The sequence below is a fragment of the Patagioenas fasciata genome, chromosome 2, assembly GCF_037038585.1.
Source record: "Patagioenas fasciata isolate bPatFas1 chromosome 2, bPatFas1.hap1, whole genome shotgun sequence".
Lineage (NCBI taxonomy): Eukaryota > Metazoa > Chordata > Aves > Columbiformes > Columbidae > Patagioenas > Patagioenas fasciata.
Window position 1 is genome coordinate 143906697 of NC_092521.1, and position 23414 is coordinate 143930110.

General features: G+C 40.4%; 1 protein-coding gene across 3 annotated transcripts in view; it reads left to right on the forward strand.

Moving 5' to 3' along the window:
• The window catches only part of CALCR (calcitonin receptor), a 169852-nt gene that overhangs the window by 133388 nt on the left and 13050 nt on the right, over window positions 1-23414 (forward strand). For all 3 annotated transcript variants that reach the window (XM_065831269.2, XM_071805125.1, XM_065831268.2), the window contains exons 8-11: window positions 8404-8557; window positions 13249-13309; window positions 13400-13466; window positions 16059-16277. In XM_065831269.2, coding sequence (XP_065687341.1) covers window positions 8404-8557; window positions 13249-13309; window positions 13400-13466; window positions 16059-16277 — 501 coding nt within the window. The remainder of the gene's footprint in view (window positions 1-8403; window positions 8558-13248; window positions 13310-13399; window positions 13467-16058; window positions 16278-23414) is intronic.

The window sequence follows — 23414 nt, forward strand, 5'->3', positions numbered from 1 at the left end:
GTTGTTTTCAAAATCAGCAAAACCTCAGCTTCCCTGGTCTTGCTGTCATTGACTGTAGTTGTCCTGTCTGGCCACAGAGGCTATTTGCAGCCACTGGAGCTTTTATATGAAGTTGTCTTAGCAAAGCACGTGCTGTCTCTGTGTGCAAAATGAGTGAATCCTGATTTGCTAAAATTCATGATGTGCCATCAGAATTGCTGCTCAAGAAAGGTGTACTGCTGCAGCAGTCCCTGAAAGACTGTTAGTCATTCATGGTGTGGAGTGGGGCTTGACTGAGTCCTGACACTAATTCATTTCTCCATGCTTTACTGAGGTTTTTTTATAATTTTTCCCATTGCTTTTCCTCAAGAGATGGGGCAGATTTGTAATTATGAAGTGCAGATGACCTAAAAATGTAGGGTGGGACCCAGGTGACCATAAATTTCTGTCAAGTGCATCTGAGATGAAAGGTGAATAGATGATGCATCATATAGATCGTAAAAATGCAGGCATGGAAATATGTCAAGTAATGTCATCTTAAATGTCAGATCAACAAGTACAAATGCCAACCTTTGCCTTTTTGGTGGGTTCTGTGCTACACTGGATGGAACTGCTCCTGTACTTTCCACATGAGGCCTTGCGCATGAACAGTACATTTAAAGCAGCTTAGGTTTTGATATTTTTTAGGTAATATAGAGCAATTATGTTTAGAAACTTTGCTGCTCTAGATACAACTACCAGTTCAGGATAATTCAAATTAAACTTGAGGTTCCTCTCCAAGTTTTCTTTAGCTTGTCCTTAAAAGGATCTGCATAAAATGTGAGAAATTTCAGAGTGAATAGCCTGGAAAGTAGATTTTTCAAAACCCCTCAAAAGATGTACATCTCCAAAAGGAATTCCCCTCAGAAGGGCAGTACCATAACGTTTCCAAAACACAATATTCTCCCTAATACCATGCTGCTATAGCTATTTTCCTCACTGGGATTTTTCTGATTAAATGGCAGTGCTGCCAGTGCAGGCAGCTGTGTCTGAATACAGGAGACCATTCCCCTTCCTGTAATGCAGGTAACTAAAACATGCCAGGTAAATAAAATGCAGTGCTCATTCCTCTCCAGGTACTGCTTTAGTCTATGCATCTGTACCATGAAGTCAGACATCCAGGTTAGACGAGGTGAATGCCATCTGTGTTATTTCATTGCCCTTTGGTAACTGCTGTGCAGATCTGTATTCTGCCTATTTTCAGTCATGACCCAACCACTCTGCTTCTCTTGAAGGTATTTAAGACCAAACAAAAGTAGCCTGAAAGAGAAGATAAATAAATGAAAGGCTATCAAAGTGTCTTTACAGATGACAGCCCAGCACATGAGGTAGCAGTACAGGAGAAAAAACAGTAATGACTCTGAGCAGGAAAAAAAGGCAAGGGCTTGGGCTGGTTATGTACATAGCCTTTAGCTTTAATTGGCAGAATGAGCTATCAACCAATAATAGATCAATTATCTGGATGATTAAGCTCCTTTTCTTATAATTTCACCTCTGAACAGCCTATGGTTGCATACACCCAGCTGACTGTTTTCTGAATTTCCTGATGCCTTCTTGCCTCAGCACCCCAAAATGTTGAGCGCTCCTCCTGGCAGCAGGTCACCCCAGAAAAGGCACTGGAGAAGTCTGAGTGCATCTAGAGAGTTAAAACACCCATGATCATTTGAGGTCAGGTATGTCTTACATTTGGACACCTATCTTGTACATAAACACAGCTGAACTAGTCATCCTCCACACCTTTTATAGCTAAAGATAGACAAAGACACATTGAGGGCACAATCCATCTGACTTATTTTAGATATCTCATTCAGGATGAGGTAATTTTTGCTGTAATCTCCATCACCTATATTGACTCATTATCTTTTGACTAGAGAAGAAACAGCTTAGGTGACTATATTTAGTCTCACAAATCCCAGTCGTATCATTAGAAAATCCATGGAGCATTTAACTGAATTATGAAGTAGTTATATCCATGCCATCAGTTATATGTGTATCTAGTCCCTAGGAAAAACTTTTGCAGGTCTAGGTCTTACACCTGAAACCTAAGCATAAGTACAGTCAGCTGTTGGATGTACTCCATGTAGTCTTAAACTAGCCTGGCTCACTGTGCAACAACAACATGCCCAGAGCTCAGGTGTGACTGCAAAATCAGCCAAGGCACCTCATGAATATCTGATTAACCTCTGCCTTGTCCTATCCTCCTGTGCCCAGTGACTCTTGCTCAGTTGTGATGAAGGAAGAGAGGTGCCTGAACTAACTCGTATCCAAGGGAATGGCAGGAAGATATGACCTGAGAGAATGGCAGGAAGATGTGCCTGGGGAGGTTTAGGTTGGACATTAGGAAAAAGTTCTGCATGTAGAGGGTGGTGGAGCACTGGAAAAGTCTCCCTAGGGAGATAGTCATGGCCCCAAGCCCGGCAGTGTTCAAGAAGCAGTTAGACAATGCCTCCAGACACATGGTATGAATTTTGGAGGTATCCTATGCATGGACAGGAGTTGGACTTGGTGATCCTTCTGCGTCCTTTCCAACTCAGGACATTCTATGATTCTATGAACTGGAGCTCTTACTGTTTTCATTGGGGATTACCTCCCATCACTGGGAGAAGATGGCAGCAGACCTTGTGAGCACTCTGACTTCAGGTCGAGTAGTTCCTGGACTGTTTTTTGGGGCTACACTGACTGCCCCAGTTTTCTTCTTCTTGAAGCCCCTCTCTGACAGCCTCTTTGCCCTCTCCATCACTCAGAGTCATACTTAAAATGCCTTCCTGAACAGCTGCCTCCCTCCAGCAACCTCAGCTCAGAAACCAAGCTAATAACCCCCAGCAGGGGTGGTGAGTCTGCATTTTTCTCCGCCTTGCACACTGCATGACACTTACCAGGGTGCACCCCGCTGGCACTGGCAATGCTGGATGTGGCGTGGGAAGCCCACCGGAGCCCAGCCCAGCACGGTGCCCTGTGGAGAGCAAAGCTACAGCCCCGGGAGAGCCATTGCTGCAGCAGCTGGGACTCAGGAACGTGCAGAGGTAGCCGGATTAATTTCTGTCCAGAATGCCTAATTCTGGGCTGGCTGCTTTGCTATAGAGTAGATATAGACACAGATGCTGTTCTAAAAACATCCCCCGTTGTTTAATTTCATATTTTGCTTTTTTGTAACACAAAACCTAGGATCCCTCTGAGCAACTGTGTACATTTTGTCCTGTAAATGGTTTAAAAGTATATTAAAACATTAATCTCTTAGCCCAGGCCCCTGTGTGCCAGGTTTCTGACTGGAACACAATTTAATGGATGACTCAGAGTAGATATATTGTATAATGGTATGATGTTCTGATAGCCAGTGATTTACAGCTACGATAGTTAGCACTGTCTTGCTTTGGAAAGTCATTTTATTGCTTATTTGTGTAATATATGAATACTTGGAATTTAATGATTTTTTCATAGAATAGTGTTCAACTAACCAGAAAAAAAACCAAACCAACCAACCAAATAAGCACGTAAGGCAGATCAGTAATCCAACTTCAAGCCACTCCTTAAAAATGCTAAATTAAGAATATCTGAGTATACATTTTCCTGCCTTCAAACTGAATTTGAATAAACCACATCTGACCTCTGTGGAAAGCGGTACAAACTCTCCTTGAGGAGGGTCCTTTGCTGCTGTGCACAGGAGAGGTTCAGAGAGGTGAAGAGGAACCACATTGACAGATCCTTGGTAAGGTTAGGTGTGTTTACTTCCCTTTAAACAAATAAATGCACATCTGTAGTGCTGGACCATGTAGCTGGCTTGCTTTGAAATCAATAACCTTGGTTGGCCTATTCTTAAGGATTTGTTTCTTTGAAATGTCATTTGGCAGCGTTTCAATGGACAGTGAGCATTTGCAAAGAGAGGTTTCACCATACATACCAATGGGCTATCCTGTCTCCAGAGCTGGCAAGGGCTCGTGTAAAACACGGACCTCTTTACTTACCAGCCTGGGTTCCTTCACTCAGGAAACCGTCACAGGAATGAGGACACACAGGGACCTGGACAACTTTCCTGTGCCAAAACTGAGTCAGTGCTTTTGCTCTGACTGAATTACTATGAAGACCTGCTCAAAAAAGCAGTTTATTTCCCATTATATTTTGTTACTGTTGTTGAAGACAGTATTCTGGGTTATATGTAGTCTGAGTGTTTTGGTTTGATTTGCCCTAATGGGTAGTGATAATAATTAATGCTGCAGCTTTCTATCCAAAAGCTATTAACCAATAACCAAGGAGCCTTAACAGAGAAACCACAAGTAAGTGTGATGAGTGACTACTGGATTAGCCAAAGAGAGTGGCATGACAATTATGTAACTGCGCAATTGCAGAGTCCTGCGTAGGCGGACAGACCTTTGGGATTCCTTTGACAGCTGAAACATTGTCAGCATTTATAATACACCAATATATCCCACCAAACATCATAGACACCAGTTCTAGCTCCTTCTTGTAAAAGAAGTATAAATTATTTTATTTCTTCTCTGTGAAATGGTTCCAGCATCTTTTTGAAGTACCTTCATTACATGTTGCAGCTGAGATGTTCACAAGAGTTACATGACTCTTAGCAAGTTTTGCAAGAGAGAATGACTGACTGAATTCATGTTGACCCTTTTTGCCCCTGAGCAGTTAGCCAGAATTTAAGGCCATTGCAGGTTGCTTTCATGAGGAAGGAAAATTAACAATAAAATATATTTCTTTTTGGGTGTTCTCCTGAAAATCTATTAATAACTTTCCTGAGCTTTTATGTTCATCAATGCAGTGAGAACAAGTAGCAGGAGGCAGCCTCCCTGCTTGCAGACTGAGTTTCTTGCCAATCTGTATTCTGCCAAAAAATGGTTTACTCTTGGCCGTCCTCCCGGAGGCACAAAGGAGCTGCTTTCTTAGGTGGTTACCTGGCTTTGCGGGCTCTCCTGATAACTGTATCACACTTTGCTACATAGCCACCAACCCATGCAATGCAATGCTGTCTCCAGGCTCTCGAAAATAGGAGCATCTGCTTATTCCTTTGTTTAGGACACAAGTACATAAAACAACAGAGTTATTGGGCTGCACTAGAAAGGACCAGCGGTTTCCTCTCAGCCCACCCTGCTCACCAATTAATATCCAATAGCTAAGTCAGCTACACACCTACAGACTGAAAGCTCATGGCATTTTACACTCCTTCGTAGTGTGAAGGTGGTGTGAAAATCCTTTGAGTCCTAGATTTGACTGTGCTGCATATTGTATAACAAGGTCAGAGCTGTTGCTTCAAAGAACTTGCAACAAAACACATTTGACTTCAGCAGAAGACAAAACCCCTAGACATGTTTTTTTTATCTTAACAATCAGTCAGCATGGGAGTCATGGAAGATTTGCTTCTGTATCATCTTGCAATTTTACTTATTTCTATGAGAATAAACACTTAATAAAACTTATTGGTTCTGCAGTTTTCCCAGCTAACGTACACCAAGATGCTAGTTACCTTTATCATGTTTTATTTGTACCATGCATTAATCCAATTCCCATCAGTAACAGGTTCTTCTTTTTTACCTGCTCTGACTTAAAAACACTCTCTTTTTAGTGTAGGAGAATATTTTGACTGTATCACTTAGCCACAGATGAAATATACTGCATTTGTTACCTCATTAAAAAAATACGTAGATATCCTTGATGTAGTTTGATTAATCTAAATTTAACATAATTCACCTCAATGCATTGCTGTGCTTAAACCCTTCATTCTAACTTTTTCAGATTCATTCTCATATTAATATGATGTGGATCCAAGTACTAATCACACTCATCCTTCATGCCTTGCCAATGGTATTCTTCTTTAATTTACTGCATAGAAAATGATAAATTCTTCAAGAGTCATGAGCTGTCTCCATGGCCATTACTCTAAAAGATAGGTATATATTTTCATTTTAAAAGCCACAAGTACTAGTTCACTTGGAGAGTATAGGAAAGAAAGAAATGTTGAGGAAATGAAGTGAATGAAGTTTAGATCTGTAGTTCTCAGGTTGCTTTCTATGGGTGTATTTGAGCTAGAGATGAAAGTTTTAGCAAAGAGGGATTTAGTTCAAATGAAAGTTATGTTCAGTCAGTCTCTGCTCAGAGCAGCAGTGAACACTGCAAACAGCTGGCAAAGAAAAGCAAGGGTACTCCATAATCATCTCCCTTTCAGTTCAGCAACATGAAATGCTGAAAGCATTAAGTTAAAATGACAAGTTTGAGAACATACCATGGATTTTGTTGCAGAACTCACCAGCCATTCTCTGCTCCCCTCCAGCTGCCAGGCTGCAGCATGAGACAGTTCCTAGAGCCCCGCTGGGTGAATGGAAATCTGGGGATGCTTTGGCACCAGCAGGAGCAGTACCAGCCTGTGTGCAATGTGCAGGCACCCCCAGTCCCTCCTGACACAGCCATTGGGGAAATAACCCCCTGACCTGCAACTTCTCCAAGGAGATCCCCACAGGGGAGCTGGGGCTGGCCCAGGCCAAATTTGGGACACAGCAGATTTTATCAAGCCTGTCTGGAAAATTGCTGTGATGGCTCAGAAAGTTTGATGAATTTTTAGAGGCTGGTTTAGCTGGCTGATGTCTGGAAGGGGTTACGCCTGCACATGTATGCAGCCTTTGAGAAGCACATGTCAGTCAAGGCAGCCCTTGTGGGGATGGATGATCCATAAGGGAAAGCTGCCAGCTGGGAGGCTGCATCAGGCACAGGCACAGGAACAAGGCAAGAAATATATTGACCCAGACTGTGAAAAACAGTCCAAGGATAATTTAAGAACCTTAATAAACACATTTGCCAGCAGAAAATGGAGCAAACACTTCTCCTTATTTTGGGGTTTGGTTTTTTTGGTTTTTGGGTTTTTTTTTTTTTGTTAAACCTTTTTAAACCACTATACAACCCTTTTTGGGCACACTTCATAAGAACTGTTCAGACACAGTGTGGAAAAAAAGATGTGACTGTCTGCTCTGCCCTGTGTGGTGACCAGAGAACATGAATCACCCAAAATAAAAATCAGTCCTTCAAGTCAATCCTGTCAGAATCCTATATCCTAACCTATCAATAATCCTATATCCTAACCTATCAATAATCCTATGTTTTCATGAGCGCCAAGCTGCACTGCAAATATTGAAAGAGAACTAAATGCACATGTTTAGGCAATTGCTTTGGGAATGTTTCTCAGCAAGAGAAGGTGGTGCACTGGATGGCTAACAAGCATTTCTGGTCTGTAGTGTCAGTCTGAGTCCCTCAGGTGGACACAGAGCATGCAATCCTCTACCTGCTGAACTGCCAAAATGCCTGCTTAAAAACACAAGTAAATCTTAAAAAACATCTCTTACAGCCCAGATAATCAGCTTGGAAAACTTTTGCAGAAGTTAAGAAGAAGGAGTATTTTCTTGTGGCCACAGATGATGACTGTCACTTTGCCATCATTCCTGTGACTTCGGATTTCCAAGGAGCACATGGTGCTCCCCGAGGAGCAGTGGATCTCTGCCAGCACAGCTATGCCCTCCCATTCCTCCTGGCCCTCCTGGGTGCTGGAGACATGGAGGCCGTGTGGAGGACCCCGTTGCCTTCTCTGAGGAAGCAGATGGACATGAGATCCTCTCAGAAAAGGAACAGCGTTGTCCCACACCAGCTGGCTCTCTGGTAGTGGACACAAAGCACTTCCTTCCACTGTCTGCCCACCACTTCTCAGCATCTTGAAGCCACAGTCTCTTGCCAAGGTGTATGTCTGCAACCCCATCTGAACCACAGGTGGGAACCACATCCCAGCTTCACCAGCTCTGTTTAGCTCCACGTGTTGCTTTGTTATTTTGACAAAATAAAGTTACTCCATCTTCTCACACAGGGGTGAAGCCAGTGTCCCTGACACCCTACCAAAACAATCTCCACTGCAACAAAACTTGCCATTCCTGAAGAATTGAATTCAGAGCTGATTGAAGTTTAGAGACTGAGTGACTCTGGCTCAGATGGGCAAGCTGACAAGCCTTGGAAGAGTTTGATTAAAAGCAAAAAAAATCACCCAGACTGGAGCTCTAAGTTACTGTCTTCTTCACAGCCTTTCTTGTACATCTAGAGCAAGCTGCTTGTTTCAGTTCTAAAAATAGTCAGATTACCAAATTTTGAAGGAGGTTTTTTTATGTGGTACTTTTTGGAGTGCTGTTATAATATTTTTCCCCTTTTGTCAGGGCTGTTTGTTCCATTAATCTCCTTTATAAAAGTTTAAAATCCCTGCCACTGATAGGTGCTGAAGAAACCCAGCAAGAGCTGAGGATTTTTGTTCCGCTTTGCTTTCATACAGCGTAGCAGTAACATTTATCTTTGCCTACTTAAATGCAAAATGCTGATCAGTTGTGTGACATTATCTCATTTGTCTAACAGGTGAGCTGCAAAGTGCTGCAGTTCTTTCACCAGTACATGTTGGGCTGCAACTATTTCTGGATGCTCTGCGAAGGCATTTATCTTCACACGTTGATAGTGGTGGCAGTGTTTGCTGAAGAGCAGCGTTTGCACTGGTATTACCTCTTGGGCTGGGGTACGTATGTAATAATTTGTAGCAGGATGGTAAAATCTTTCAAAGGTTTGAATTCTTCTGGCACTTGTACACCTGAATTGTCGCACTTATGCCAGTAGATCATGTCTTAAGATTGAGTTCTTGGGTCCTAAATTTGAATGCATTTATTTGGATACACCTAGAGAATTAGAAAATTCAGCAGGGTTCAGTATCCATGATTTGCTGCATCTTGGCATTTGACAAAAAAAAAAAAATGCTTACATTTTGTTAAGCAAATCTTTGGGAGAGAAATAGATTTCTATTTTTTATCCAAGCACATCTCTCATCTGAACAAAATCTGTCTATTTTCATCACTTATATGCAAAAATATTAATCTGTAACAGTACCTATAAGGATATATTTAGTCTGTAATGAAAAGGAGGAAAATCAGTATCTCCCAAAGTGAAAAAACACAGCACATAAAAGAGGAACCAGAATTTCCCTGGAACTAAACACAGTATCAGATATACTTTGGTAGACGCAGTTTTAAAGGAGAAGATACAATTTTACCAACACAGCAGTAGATAATGGTCTGCTCTCAGAGCTGAGATAAATATAACCAACGTGTTAGAGTGGAGTGCAGCCTCTTTCACAGTTAAATCCCTATTGTAAATCCAGTCCACATCAATATTGACAGAAAATCACTATTGAGAGCTTTTTCCTATTTTGTGAACCATGAATCTCTGGCCTCATTCCTGTTTCTGGTGAGCTGCTCCCCATATTTTGAAATCACTTTATGGACCTTTATCTGAACTGAAGGATGTTTGCTTGCATTCATATCTTGCAATTCTTCTCCTTCTTGGGAGATGTTATACTTGTTCAACATGATTTCATTGATAGCATGAAAATAAATAAATATTTCTACTTCTTAAAAAAATTAGGAAATAACTAGATCAGAGAAAAATTAGCCAGTTCTGAATGTTCTGAGGAACTTTAAAATTCTGATTTCGACCACTAGTTAGACATCCATTATCAGATTCTAAATAGGCAGTAACCTCAAAGTGGAAGGTTGTTCTTCCCCTATTTATATTTTCATCTAAAATTCTAGTAACTTACTTTATTCTTATGGTATACAATTTAGTGCTCTTTGGATACCTACATCAGATACCTAGAAAACTAACATGACTTTCTAGTTTATATGGATTATTGTGCCAGGTAACAGTTTCCAGGCATTTAAGAACTCTTTTTTTTTTTTTTTTTGAGAATGCCAGCATGCACTCTTTTTTCTCGTGAGAATGGCATCTTTTCTGAGAAGACAGGGACCTGTCATGCTCTTAGAATTAAAGTATGTGCAACATCATCAGCTCTTAAATGAAGACAACATTGCTGAAGAACCCTAAATTGAGTGAAGGTTTCTGGACTGTCTGTCAATCCAAATAGCTGAGCCCTCTTGGAGCAAGCAACTGTGTTATCACAAAGTTTTCATAATTCAGAATATTTGAATATACAAAGTGTGATAGGGCTCTGCTTTTGAAATGGCAGCCCTATGTGAAGAGTCATTGTAAATGTTTCCTTGCCATTTTCATGTCTTGGAGCATAAACCTTCCCAAAAATAGTGTAATTCCATATCCAATTATGCGGAAGTAAAATGGTCGTAAACATATGTTTTTCATGTGGCATTCAATTAATGCAGTGAATTTTAATGCAACTGGGACAGGTAGCCTGCAGTGAAAGCTTATGAGCTAGCTGTAATATTGCTGAGAACAGCAGTAGCATCGCGGTGGGTAATTCAGTGAAGTTATCTGATAAGATACTGATCAGTATCTGCAGCACTGCCCAAAAAATAAGCAGGGTGTGGCTGTGGTAATAGGGTGATGATAACTTGGGAAGAAAAAGATTAATAAAAATAGACAGAACTCTTTGACTATGAAGTCCACAACCTTTTTAATGAAACTAGATGAATACTTCCGCAGAAAAAGTAATCATTAGCATCTCCTAACTAAGGCAGAAATCATTAATAGCAAAATGATCTAATTAGGACTATCTGGCCACCCTTAAGTTTGCATAAATCAATGTAATTCAAGTGATTCCAGAAGCAGTAGTCACACAGTCTAACTTTAAACATCCAGCTCTGTTTATCAATGAAGAATGATACATTTCTCCAAAGGGCAATGCAGAGCAACCAGAGCAGGTTGCGCTCTGAATTACAATTCAAAAGATCAAGGTAAATGTACAACACAAAATGAATACACTCATTATTCATTGTTATAACTAATCCCTGTGCAGAAGATCTAGATTATTTTATTTGGAGAAATCACTAATGACATTTGTAAAATAACTATAAGAAAAATAAAAATCTGAGCAAATATAAAATACTTCTGCAAAAGATTTGAGATGATGGAATGGAATCTGACATGGACAGATGTATTTTAAGGCCAATGCCTTCAGGTGACCCCTACTCTGGGAACTGCTGCTGAGAATGTAATTTTTAGTTTGTTATTGTTTCACTGGGTCAGGAAATCACCCTTACGCAATGCAAGAAGAGTATCAAATATGTGTATCCAGCTACAGTCCGCTCTGACTGCTTCAGGCAACTCCAGCCACATAAAAGTGAAAAGCGAATCATTTATTCAGACAGCGCTGAAACAAATTGAACTGGAAATACAATTAAGCATAATTTTCAGTTTCTGCCATAAAGGACGTGGCATGACCTAAGGGGATATGTCATACCTTCTCCGGGATGGCTGGGGTGAGACCTTTTCTATGTTGCTCAGTGCTGACCAGATGTAGATGATACTCCTGGAGTGACACATGTTGTGCCACTGAGACCTAACAGGCCTTCTTAGTGCTCTACTTCCCATCACCTCTCTGCTTTTTGGCCCTTTACAACGGAGGAGAAACATCTAGCCCTGTGGACCAGCCTGCAGCTGGAAATTTGAGCCATAGACACTCATGAGCTTCTTACCCTGTAATGAAATCTTTCCATCACATTCTCAAGGTTTGCTTGTGAGTTTGTTGAGCCAAACTGTTCTAGGCTAATGCATTTAACAGAAGAAAAAGATCCCTTGGCATTGTGTGGAGCACTCCACTTGCAATACCCCAGGCCAGAGCTTTCACATTTAGACTTTTTGCTATTGCAGAAAGGCCCCTTAAAAATTCCACTTCAATCTATTTGTCAACAAAATTGGCCCAGACTTGCCCTATTTCCAAATAAAGAGGATTTTTTGAAGCTGTCAATCCCGTAAGCTCATCCTGAAGTTGGTAACTCCTCTCTTTTCTGAGCTTTTTGTTGTTCTACTATGCATCATCACCTGATAAAAAGGCATTCTGAATCCAGAGGCCAAGTAATCATTTTCTAACAATATATAAAGGAAAAGGCAATCCGTTTTGTTCTCCCACGGTTGCATTGTCCTCCCAGTGTACACTGCAGTAAGAACTTTTTTTAGCAGTAGAGTAAGTAGCTGTTGCTTAAAGATACCTGGTGACAGCAGTGTCCTATTTACATACTTTTTTGACCTTGTTCTCACTCCAGCCTTGACTGGCCTGTGCTCTGAGGTAAGGTTTCCTGAGAATTTGGCTAAGGCTCTGTCTTTTCTAAAAGTATTCATGAATTCACTAACACACAAAGAAACAAGAGGCCACATTCATCTCTCTGTGACTAATCAGAGTATCAGCAGGACATTTTCACACATTTTTATTTATAATTATAGAACATCCAAAGCTCAGAAGAAATTTGCACAGTTTATAGGGGACAGGCAGCAGTAACATTAAAGGTGTCCACAAAACTCTCTGCACAGGAGAGACAAGGCAGTAGATCATCTCCTCACTGACCAGCTGTCTGTATGTGCAAGGTTGTACAAACTGGGGTCAGTAGTATAGTGTGGATTCCCCAATTCCAGGTTTCCAGCCTACTGGAGAGAGACAGAACATATAAGCAAGTTGAAGGAAGATGGACAGGAGTGGACCAGATTGTCACTTCTAATGTCAGGCTGGAAATAAGAATTTGAGGCTTCCAGTTTGCTAAGCATGTTCCCAAGTTTTTGGCCCAGTGCAAATTTCCTCCTGGAATCTCCCTGTCAGAGCAGTGGTCTCCCATGAGGCTTCATGAATAAGTGAGAAGATGTGGATTTATGGTATCCACAGCTCCACTACTTGCTGAGATAAAGCTGCATGGAGTGGGCTTGGCTGCACAGAGGCTGGGAATGTGCAGAAGATATCCCAAATCCCCATCCCCAAAATTCTTACTCCTAACATTTTCTCTTGCCACAGGCTCCAAAAGAGCAACTCCTCACTCTGTTGTTTATTATGTTATCTGTCATGCAAGTTAATGTGCCTCTCTCTTGCTCAACAGTGATTTACATGGTTTTAACAAGTGTCCCTGGTTTCCCGAGGGAATACTCCACTGAGAACCGACTGATCCCTGCCTCCTTCCCACGCTGCCTGCTCACACCCTTCCCTGCACAAGCTGCAGCAGTGCAGGGGAGCCTGGCAGCAGCCACAGGAGAGCATGGCCCTTAGATTTTGGGAAAGACCTGCAATCCCATTTCACCCTAGCATTACCTCAATGGTGAGATGCAAAAGGGAATAATGTTTAAAGCAGGCTGAAAGGAGAACCAAAGACTGTGATTTCAAATACATGTATTTTATGGACAAGAGATCTTATAATTGTGTGTGACACATGAAATTCAAGCTAAAAAAATACCAAGTCTGATATATCTATTTAATTGTTTCAGGGTTCCCTTTAGTGCCAGCATCTATTCATGCGGTTGCAAGAGCCAAGTACTTCAATGACAAGTGAGTAGTATGCCTGTTTTTGAAGGATCTCAGCATTATTTAACTGTGTAACATATAATAATACATTTTAATGGTGTATTTCTCCTCCAGTTGCTGGATGAGTGTTGACACACACTTGCTCTATATTGTTCACGGACCTGTAATGGCAGCTTTATTGGTAAGAATATTATTTGCTATTGACAGTTTAATAATTATTTTAGAAATGCTGCTAACCTGCATGGAGTAGAAATTTCTGTACTTCAAGTATTCTGGTCAAAACTCAGGAGTAACTAGAGGTTTTCAGTGCTAAGATTTCAGATTCACAATACTTTCCAAAAACACACCCTGAAAAACAATCAGATTTTGAGGCAAACCGAATCACCCACTGCTTTTGATGGTGGTAACTATTCCTCCAGTGCAACTTTTTTGACACAAAAGCACTGCATTTACTTGACATCGATGAGGTATTTGTTTATGTCCTAGCTGGGGTGAGCTGAGTGCAGGCTGATCATTCAGCACAAGTTCTATTGATCACTGAACTGGTATGGTCCAAAGGTAGGGAGATGATAAATTAGTCCAGGGCAGGGACTGGACTGTCTGAGTAGGACGACAAGATTCAAAGTGCACCTAGGCAATGTGTATACATATAGCATGTTATATGCCAGTGGTGCTATTTGCATGGTAAAGCTGACCTTCCTGAAAGATACAGAAAGGGCTTTTTCAACCCAAGCCCCAAACTCACCTCAGTGTGACACCCAAAATGCACTTGCAGCTTTTGAGCTTGCTTGCAAACATCTGCATGCATGTATCTGCAATAGTTACCTTGGAAATTAAACAGCAGAGCAGTGAACAATGGGGACACCTTTGAATAAAGAAACAATCTTCCATCTAATAGCTGAAAAATCTGGAAATCTTTCTACCCTTTCTTGAGAAGCAATCTTGCACATCAACAATGTAAAGAAGCCCATTCCTCTGTGCCATAGAATCCCGTCATAAAATCACATCTACGTGGGTTTGCTGGTTCAATCTTTATTGTTTCTGCTGTTGTAATACCAAATAAATTCTAGGAAAGGCCATTCAGCCTTTATTTTTATCACCATGCTCTAAGTCTGTACATCTTAGCTACAAAGTAAAAAGGAGGGACTTGGGTTTTTAATGGAAAAAGAGCAATCTTCGACTGTTTTCAGAATAATGCATTATAATTTTTGCCTTGCACTTATGCCACTTCCAGTCTTATTTTTCTTGTGAAGATGTCAGTGTCTATGGAATGTCTTGCATGATTTGCTACAAAAATCTCATAGAGACAGACTGACTCAGAAGAGCCGAGGATTTTTACATTTGTAAAGTCCTTTTTGCACTTTTCATAGTTGCTTCCAGAAACTCTAAGTGAAGGTTAAGCAGAGTGGATGAAGTCAGAGGAGGATGGAGAATAAGGTTTATATTTAATGCTGAATGGGATCTCAGAAATCATTTATTATTCCCTTTTTCCAGTAGAGCACAAATGTAAAACAGTTGGAAGGTCTCTCCGTAGTTAAGAAGTGATGAAATGTTTTACTAAAGCTTACTGATTCATATTTTATTGTTCTGAAAGCTTCCACTGAAATTTCTCATGTATCTATTGAATTTAGGCTATTAAAATATCTGTGTAAGTTATGCAACTTACATGCTTATTTAACAAAAATCATCTGAAAAAAAAAGTCTGTTGAAGTCCAGAAGCATAGGTGCCTGATGTTAACTGTAACAGAGTGGGAAAGAGTGATCTGGGTACACTCAAGAGAGAGGAGGTCTGTGATACATAGAGCATCCACAGGGTACCCTCTGGGCTCATTATCAGCCTGGGTCTGCCCTCCCTATTCCTTCACCAGCTCTCAGCACATTGCACCAGAAGGTCTCTGTGAATCAAGAGCAGGTTTCCATGTAATAAGTACCCACAGATGGAATCAGATTTCCAGAAATGACTGAGGTGTGATGCTGAGCTGCTCAACATAGCTGACCATAAGGGGCAGGGGCAAAACTTTCTGAAGTGTCTGGCATTCTTGCCCTGAGCCAGTACCTGGTAACTTTTAGTTGTGGGTAATATACCAGGGAGTCTGTGCAGTTGGGTGGAGGCAAGGGACAGTCTAGGTAGCCTTGCCTTCCCGCTCATACACAAGCCTGAAGTATTGGCCCATGTAAGCTGGAGTATGTTCCTGGGAGAAATCAGTTGCCCCATAGGTCCCATATGCCCAGGGACACACTGCGGTTTCTCTCACCTGGCTGCAGATATCTTCAGTGCAGACTGAAGCAAGATACTTAGGTGACCTTTAGATTCAGAAAAGAGACATTGTTACTCTTAAGGGACCATTCATCCATCCTGTTTGAAGTTTAGACATAAAAGTGAGATTAATTGTTCCCTGGAAATCTTAAATTTGCTCACATCAGCATCAAAATAGTGAGTGCTTCCTGGAACTGATACCTGCCTGCCTGAAGCATCCATGAAGGCTTCCTAAGGGAATTGTGTAGAGCAGCTTAACATCTCTTTTCTGAAGACATTCAAGGTAATTTCCAAGACCTGACTACCAAAGAGTTGCCCCTTATCATAGAATCATAGAATCATTTAGGTAAGAAAAGACTTTCAAGATCATCAAGTCCAACCATTAACATAGCACTGCTATGAGCTACAATAAAGCTAGAAAGTTACATTTACTGCCATTTATATATTTCATGTATTTTTATTTTGAATGGCTGTTTAATTTGAATGCTTTCATCTATAATGGCTTTGCTTTTGCAGGTCAATTTTTTCTTTTTGCTTAACATTGTCCGAGTTTTGGTGACAAAGCTAAGAGATACCCACCGTGCTGAGTCCAACATGTATATGAAAGCTGTCAGAGCCACTTTAATCCTGGTGCCCTTACTGGGAATTCAGTTTGTGATTATTCCCTGGAGACCAGAAAACCGACTTGCTGGAGAAATATATGATTACATCATGCATATACTAATGCATTACCAGGTATGTTATATAGTAGCAACTTCAGCTTAGGTGAGGTGCTTGCTGTTAATTTAGCAAAAGATGTTGTTTCCAGTTGTTTTGCCCTGAAACTGAGCACAACTGTGGTTTTGCAGTTCTTTTCCAAGTATTTTCACATTATTGGATTATCTGCCTTGGCACAAGTAGCCTCTCTGCATAAAGAACAACAAGAAGATAGGGGAAACAATAAAAAAATGTAGCAAAAATTATCAGATAGCATTATTGTTAAACTAAGCAGAGACTTAAACTGAGCCTGTAAACTGAGATTACTGAGGCTTATGTTCAAAGCGCGGTTTCTGTTTAAGTGTTCAAACTTATTATTTATTTATTGTGAGGTTGATATTAAAATTATCTGTGTATGCCAACTGTAGTACAGAGGGAATGCCTTTACACAGAAGAAAAAAACTGAGACAATGAGGCTTCATTTAGGAGTTAAAATTCTATTTTTAGACAGTTTAAATTAAAATGTAGCACTGACATTTTCATGTCAGAAATGCTTCAAAAATATCACATCATTCAGTAAGCCTGGTTTATTTTCTTGTAAAAGTAAACCAAAACAAACCTAAGTGACTTTAAATGCTTCGTTACTGGTTGTGGTGTATCCTGTCCTATATTGACTAGGAATGGCAGATTTCTATTGCATTTGTGAGTAGCAGTCAACATGGGCAAGTACAGTGCCACACTTCTTGTTTCATTTCATACAGAGGCTAGATGCAGAAGTATGCTGTAGTATGAGAACAGCTAAAAAGCAAACCAAAAAAACCCAAACAAAAAAAACAAACTGTGATGCTTTGTTCCTTAAATGAAGTGATAAAGTTACCAAAATCTATGCATCCTGTCATCTTAGATTATATTTTCTGCTTATCACGTTTGTCCCTTCAAAACTGTGGATGTGCATGCTAGTGTGTGTGTAGAATAACTGAAGTTATAGGTCTGTTTCTTCTGTTGTTACCTGTGTTGTGACATCTTCAGTCTCAAGAGCTCTAAAGGAGCATCTTTTCAGTGGTGTTTTTTTGGTCACAAGTTGCTTGAAGTTTTAGCAAGTTAGGATAAGATAGTGTTACAATAATGATTTTACTCTTAAAACTTCTTCCAAATCTTATGAAGTTGTTGGAGAATTAAACAGAAAAATAATTAATTTAATTAACAATCCTAATTATGATACTTATGCAATAGAAAGTCACCAAACTGGGGTTAAAAGGGAACTGGAAACAAACTCAAAGTATAGAGAAACTGTTGTACTGATGGATGGGATTAGATGAAGGAGGGATCCAAGGAGGCGAAGTTTCATCTCCAGTGGGTTCTTCCTGCCATTGTCTTCATGATCAGGAACGAGTGTCTCTTCATGCCTTGTTGACCCCAGTCACACCCTGTCAATAAATTTTGTCCCGTTTCAGCAGTGGGGACAATGCTGGGGACACCAGCACGGGCACTTGGTGGAGGCTGCATGTCTCCCACTGACGCTGTATCCAGAGAAGGCCACGGGGCATGTCAAGGTGTGACAGGCCACCCAGAGTTGTCCCCCAGCCAGGGCAGCAATCCAGACCTCAGAGGAGAGCTCTTGACACTTATGCACTTCTGCACTTGACACTTCTTGACTTTCTGTGCTTCCCACCAGCACAGAAAAATTGTTCTTTTGGGAAGGCTAAGCAGTTGTCCTGCAGCTGACTGTGACGCTCCCTTTCCTACTTAGGGTGGATTTTAATTGTATTCTAAGATAAAATTTCTTTACCATTTGCCAGACATTCCTTGTGTCCATATTTAAGAAAACCAGCTATATAATTACTCCTCTGGTGCCATTTTCTTCTAGGACTGATTATGTAATTAGCAGATACTGTATCAGCTTGTGTAATGGCTATATTTCCCCGGTACCTATTGCTCTCTCATAAACCATAGCGCAGCCTGCCTCTCCATAAATTAGCAGCAGTCTATTCATTTTCACATCCCATAGCATATCAATCATATACAAGCAGGCACCATGGGTGCAATTATGAATTTTTTTAGTGGTAGATACAATACATTTTCCATTTCTGCACTGGCTGAATAATTAATTTTTGTACCTTTTCTAGGACAAAAAGAGAGACAGATTTTCAACAGCACATCACTGCTTTAAGTGAGCACACTGGTTTGATATATTAGTTACATTGTCTGTCCACACAAAAATAGTGCAAACAAGCACTGCAGTCTATTGTAAAAATCAGAGGATTGAAGATGATGAATAAGAAAGAATTTGATCCCACGAGAAACTGTGTAATGGTATTTGTTTCAGAGAATGGTTTTCCCAGTTGAAAAATAATGCATCAAGAGGTTACATGCTAGGTTTCCTCTGCTGAAGGCACTTTCGAACTACAGAAGCCAGTCTGGTTTTTAATTGACCTGCTCTTTTTGAATTAGCAGAAATGTTTTTTCAAATATGACTATATGAGCAATTTGTAAATACTGTATATGAACAATTCACAAAAACACTGTATGTCTATCTCCCCTATATCAGCTTGTGTCTGTTTCATCACATAGACCAGATTCTTCTGAACAGAACTGTACAGTAAATGTATAAATGATAGAAAAATGAAGATTGGCTTTTGTGCTGCAAATATGAATGCTTGTACTTTTCTAGCCCAGCAAGCCAACTTCCCATGGATCCTGTAAAAGTAAAGATTAGTATCTCCCCTCACCATCACCAATATCAGTTCTTCAGTCTCCAGACTGCTGAAATGAAGACTGCACCAAGCCAAACCAAGCCCTTAAGTGGAATAACTTATGCAGAGAGTGGGGTGCTGTAGGTGCATTGCTGAACACACAGCTTATTAAACAGAGTTCCTGAAGTAGGAACCACAAAGCAAACATTTGCTCTCCAGAAGAGCCAGTGAGATGCAGATTGTCCTGGAGGACCTGACTTGCAAAAACCTGTTAGATGATGCTGGAAGCACATGAAAGATGTAATCTTCCTCAGGGTGTAAAACATTATGGTGCAGGATGCACTGGCTTGTTGCACACCTCTGCTGTGAAAACTGTCACTTCAAAGCCTGAAAAGACCGATCGTGCTGCCCAGCAAAGATGAAATGGTTACACCTGGGCAAAGAGGGTGCCTTCTAGAAAGGAGTGAGGCAGCAGCAACCCTGTGTCCTGCCTGTAACTGCACTCAGGTCTCTGCAGCGAGAGAGCAGGAGGGATGTGGCTCATGTCTCACAACACGCCAGGGCTGCCTGCACCTCCATTGGCCCTGGGGCTGCTGCTGCCGGTTCCCGCACCCCAGGAATCACTGGGCATCTTTTGAGGAGTCCCAGGCTGCAAAGAGATCAGGGTGCTGAGCTCCTGTCAGAGGGTCTGCTACGAGTGAGGACATCCCATTATCCCAGCTTCTGATCCCCGACGTTGGTCCATAGCAGAGGCCTCACAAGAAAAAAGGGAGAGTAGAAAAATGTAATAACCCCGTGATACATCAGTTAATCCCACATATAGACACCCCCCTGCCCCTTTCCCACACCAGATGTTCTCAAACAAGCCCAGCAATTAACACACTCCTGCTTGAAAGCTTCTCACAGAATTCTCTCTCCAGCATCTTGTATCTGGGTTTGTAGAGGCCATCACGTTACCTGACATGGCACTGTCACTATGCCAGAGAAGATTTAGCTGTGGAGGTCCCCTTGGTGTGGTGGAGAAATAGCCCCTGAATCAACAGCAATATGCAAGCACTTTAAATTACTCTTCTTCTTAATACCTTGCTGACTGTGGCCCTAAATATGCAAGTATGCCTCTAATGATAAATTAAAATGTTATTCAGTATAAGGGTCTTGGCTCTTATTGGGAAATAAGGGTTGGGTTTTTTTAATTAAATTGAGAATAATCAGTTTTCTTGTTCCCCAAGTACAATTACTTGTGTTTCAGTCAGCAGTTTCCAAGCAGCACACTCAGACCTGCAACACAGGAAGATACAGATCCTAGGGGCTACCTTTGCATAGAGGTTATTTTGTATTTTTTAGGCATGAGTTTGGGTCACATGTATATCCACCCTGCCTCCAAGTTGTGAATTTAACTTTCTATGCAGCTTTATGCAGAATAAAATTAAAAATTTAAAAGTAATGTCTTAAAAACACTAAGATATTTCAATGCATTTCATTCCATCTGTTTCTCCATTTAAAGGGAAATAAATATGCCCTGTGATGCCAAATCACACAGAAACATTTTCTGCTTCTGTGCAAAGTTAAGGTCATCAGATTGCTTTTGGCAACATAAGTGATTTTTTTATTTCCCGTTCCTTTTTTTCTTTGCATTGTTAGTACTTTCAAAACTTTCTAATATTTTGAACCAATAAAAGCTGGGGAAAATGAGGTTTTTGAAAGCTGAATATTATAAAGTGCCGTTTTTGTATGAAGAAATTATGTACAAAATTACGAAAATAAGCCTCCAGCAGAGGGAAGGAGAAGCAGCAAAGCCTGAGCTTTGGCTGACGGGATGTCTCATTTTGCAGCAAGTGTGACAGCCTCCTACCTCAGTAGCAGCAGAAACCACACAGACGCATTCTTTGCTTTGCCTATTTTTTTAACCTAATATAAATGAACACTTTATAACATAGTCATTTACCTCACGGCTGCTGTATGAATGTGCTGTAAATGAAGATGATGAGGGACATAGTATTGTTTTTCTCAAAGTTCTTTATCTTTGCTGAAAGGAAAGAGATGGGAATGGGGATCACTTGAATGAAAGACTTGGGCCTTCATATCCAGAAGTGAGAAGTGAACGGATATGGACAAAAACCCACACAGCAAATCAGAAATTGTTGATGTTATGGCCATCCGTACGCTTACATGTGCTATCATCTTCTACCGTCAACAATGAATATATCACCCCACTAAAGCCTGGATGGCAACACAGTGTATAATTAGGGCAGAGAGTAAGACCAGGGACATGGTCATGAACAAAAGAAATAGTGCTTCTATTTATGCTTTATTTGTTTTATGGAGACATTAGCTAGAAGAAAAACAAATGAGGTATCAGAAACATGTAAATTTGCAGTATCTGCATAGGTATTTTTGTTTGCTTCTTTTTAACCTAAGCAAATTATTGGAACTTCTCTTGAAGACACTTATGTCCTCTTAGAGAGTGAGATACAGATTAAATACCTGCCAAGTAAAGAATGTCCTTGAACCAGTATAGACACATAAACACAGGGAAAAACTCACTACAGCATCGATACGGTACATGAAGAGTCTGCTGAGTCTGGGCAATCCCTAAGGCATGATTCAGTTGAAATTCTTGTTCACCTAGTCTTACATGGCCCAGAAATCAAGAATTTCAGAAGAAGTCATTAGAGGCCTTAATCTCAAAATAAATGTATTCTTCATCTCTACCTTCAGTACCACAGCCAGTTTGATCCTGTTGGCAGCAGATAATATATCACAGGTCAGTTTTATAACTCCACACAGTGGCAGAAAGAAAAAATTGACTTAGAGATAGAGATATCATCCTCAACAAAAACTGCACTCTGAGCAAAAACCAGCAGCCGTTAGAGAAGCTATGGAAGATATATGTCAAAGATATATGAGAAATAAGCCGTGGGCCTTACATTAAATTATTAACTTACATCCAGTCTGTCATATTTTTTAATAGATTCACTACAAAATTATCAAAATCCCAAGACCTCATGGCTCTGAAGAGACCAAGCTGGTGTCTGCTACTGATATCTCTGTAGGTTTACAGCTGAAGATAACAATAGCACCCTGAACTATGGGAAAAACTTTATGTATAAATGGAAGAACAAAATTAGAAATAGAAATAGAAATAGAAATAGAAATAGAAATAGAAATAGAAATAGAAATAGAAATAGAAATAGAAATAGAAATAGAAATAGAAATAGAAATAAATAGAGATGGCAGAGCCCAGAGAGCTGTTGCTGATAGAAGAACAGCATTGAGACTTATATGGGACAAACTAGAGAAAATATTTTCTTCAGCCAGATGTACAGCATCCATGGTCTCAAAATAACAAGAAGCCAGATCTGCTCTCAGCTCACTCTGGACCAGAAAGGCAACTGAAGGGATGTGAGGCATCACCACAGCTTCCTCTTGAGCTTTTCTGTCAGAAGCTGTCTGGAGAAAACACCAGTTAAGGGAATTATACTCTCCAACAGAAGAAAAGTAGAGAAATCACAGGATGTAACAGAGGAATCTGAATACCATACAGGAACTGAAATGGAAAATGGCTTCACTTCAACAGTTCAGGTTCAATTTCTGCCTTTAGGTAAACTACAATTCCAAGATTACCCATAAACACTCTCACGGAAGAACAGACTTAGAAAGTTTCTCTGCTTCTTTCTCTTCTCCTGCTGTCTTTCATACCTGCTGTGGGTCACATAAACTGTCCATTAAGCATCTGTACTCTCAGAGATCAAGATCCATCTCACTTCCCTGACTGCTGTTGATAAAAACACACTTTAGCACAATAGCAAGACCTGTGCTGCAACCACGTACCATGCAGTTCAATATTAGATGTTTTGCAGGGGTATGCAAATTCATGTAAAGCACACGGCACAGGAGAAAATCAATATAGGCCACCAGGAAGTGACACATTTGCTCCCCTTGCATAAATTTTCGCTTTAGGAATCTTTGGTCTGGCAAAGTCCTGTTTTAAAGGTGTACGGTTTTAGTTGACTTTGCGGTGTTTCTCAGACCAGAGCTTATGGACAAACTACTGTGCATTGCATATCGTATACTGGGATTTTGTTTTTTTGAGAATACTCACTGTTTTTTCAAAACGTGAAAAGAAACTTTCCTTTTCTCACTATGTCTACCCTTCCTCCTCCTCACACATGTTCTTCTGTGTTCATATTTGAAGTCATATCAAACTACACGTTGTGCATTAGAGGAAATTTATTGGAGTAAAATAGTTGCCAAAATTCAGGTGGTCATCACCTTTTCAAACCAGCCTGTGTGTCCCTAATGCATAAGTATTTTGTTAAAAGAGTTATTACTTACCTAATATTTGTGGTCCAATATATACACTTGAGAGTCCAAGACATTTTACAAAATGTTAGCTACAATTTAACTGGTAATCAGTTAAACAAGGGTTTATTAAAAAAAGATACAGCTGTAAAGCTTTTCAAAGCAGCTCTTGCGAACACAA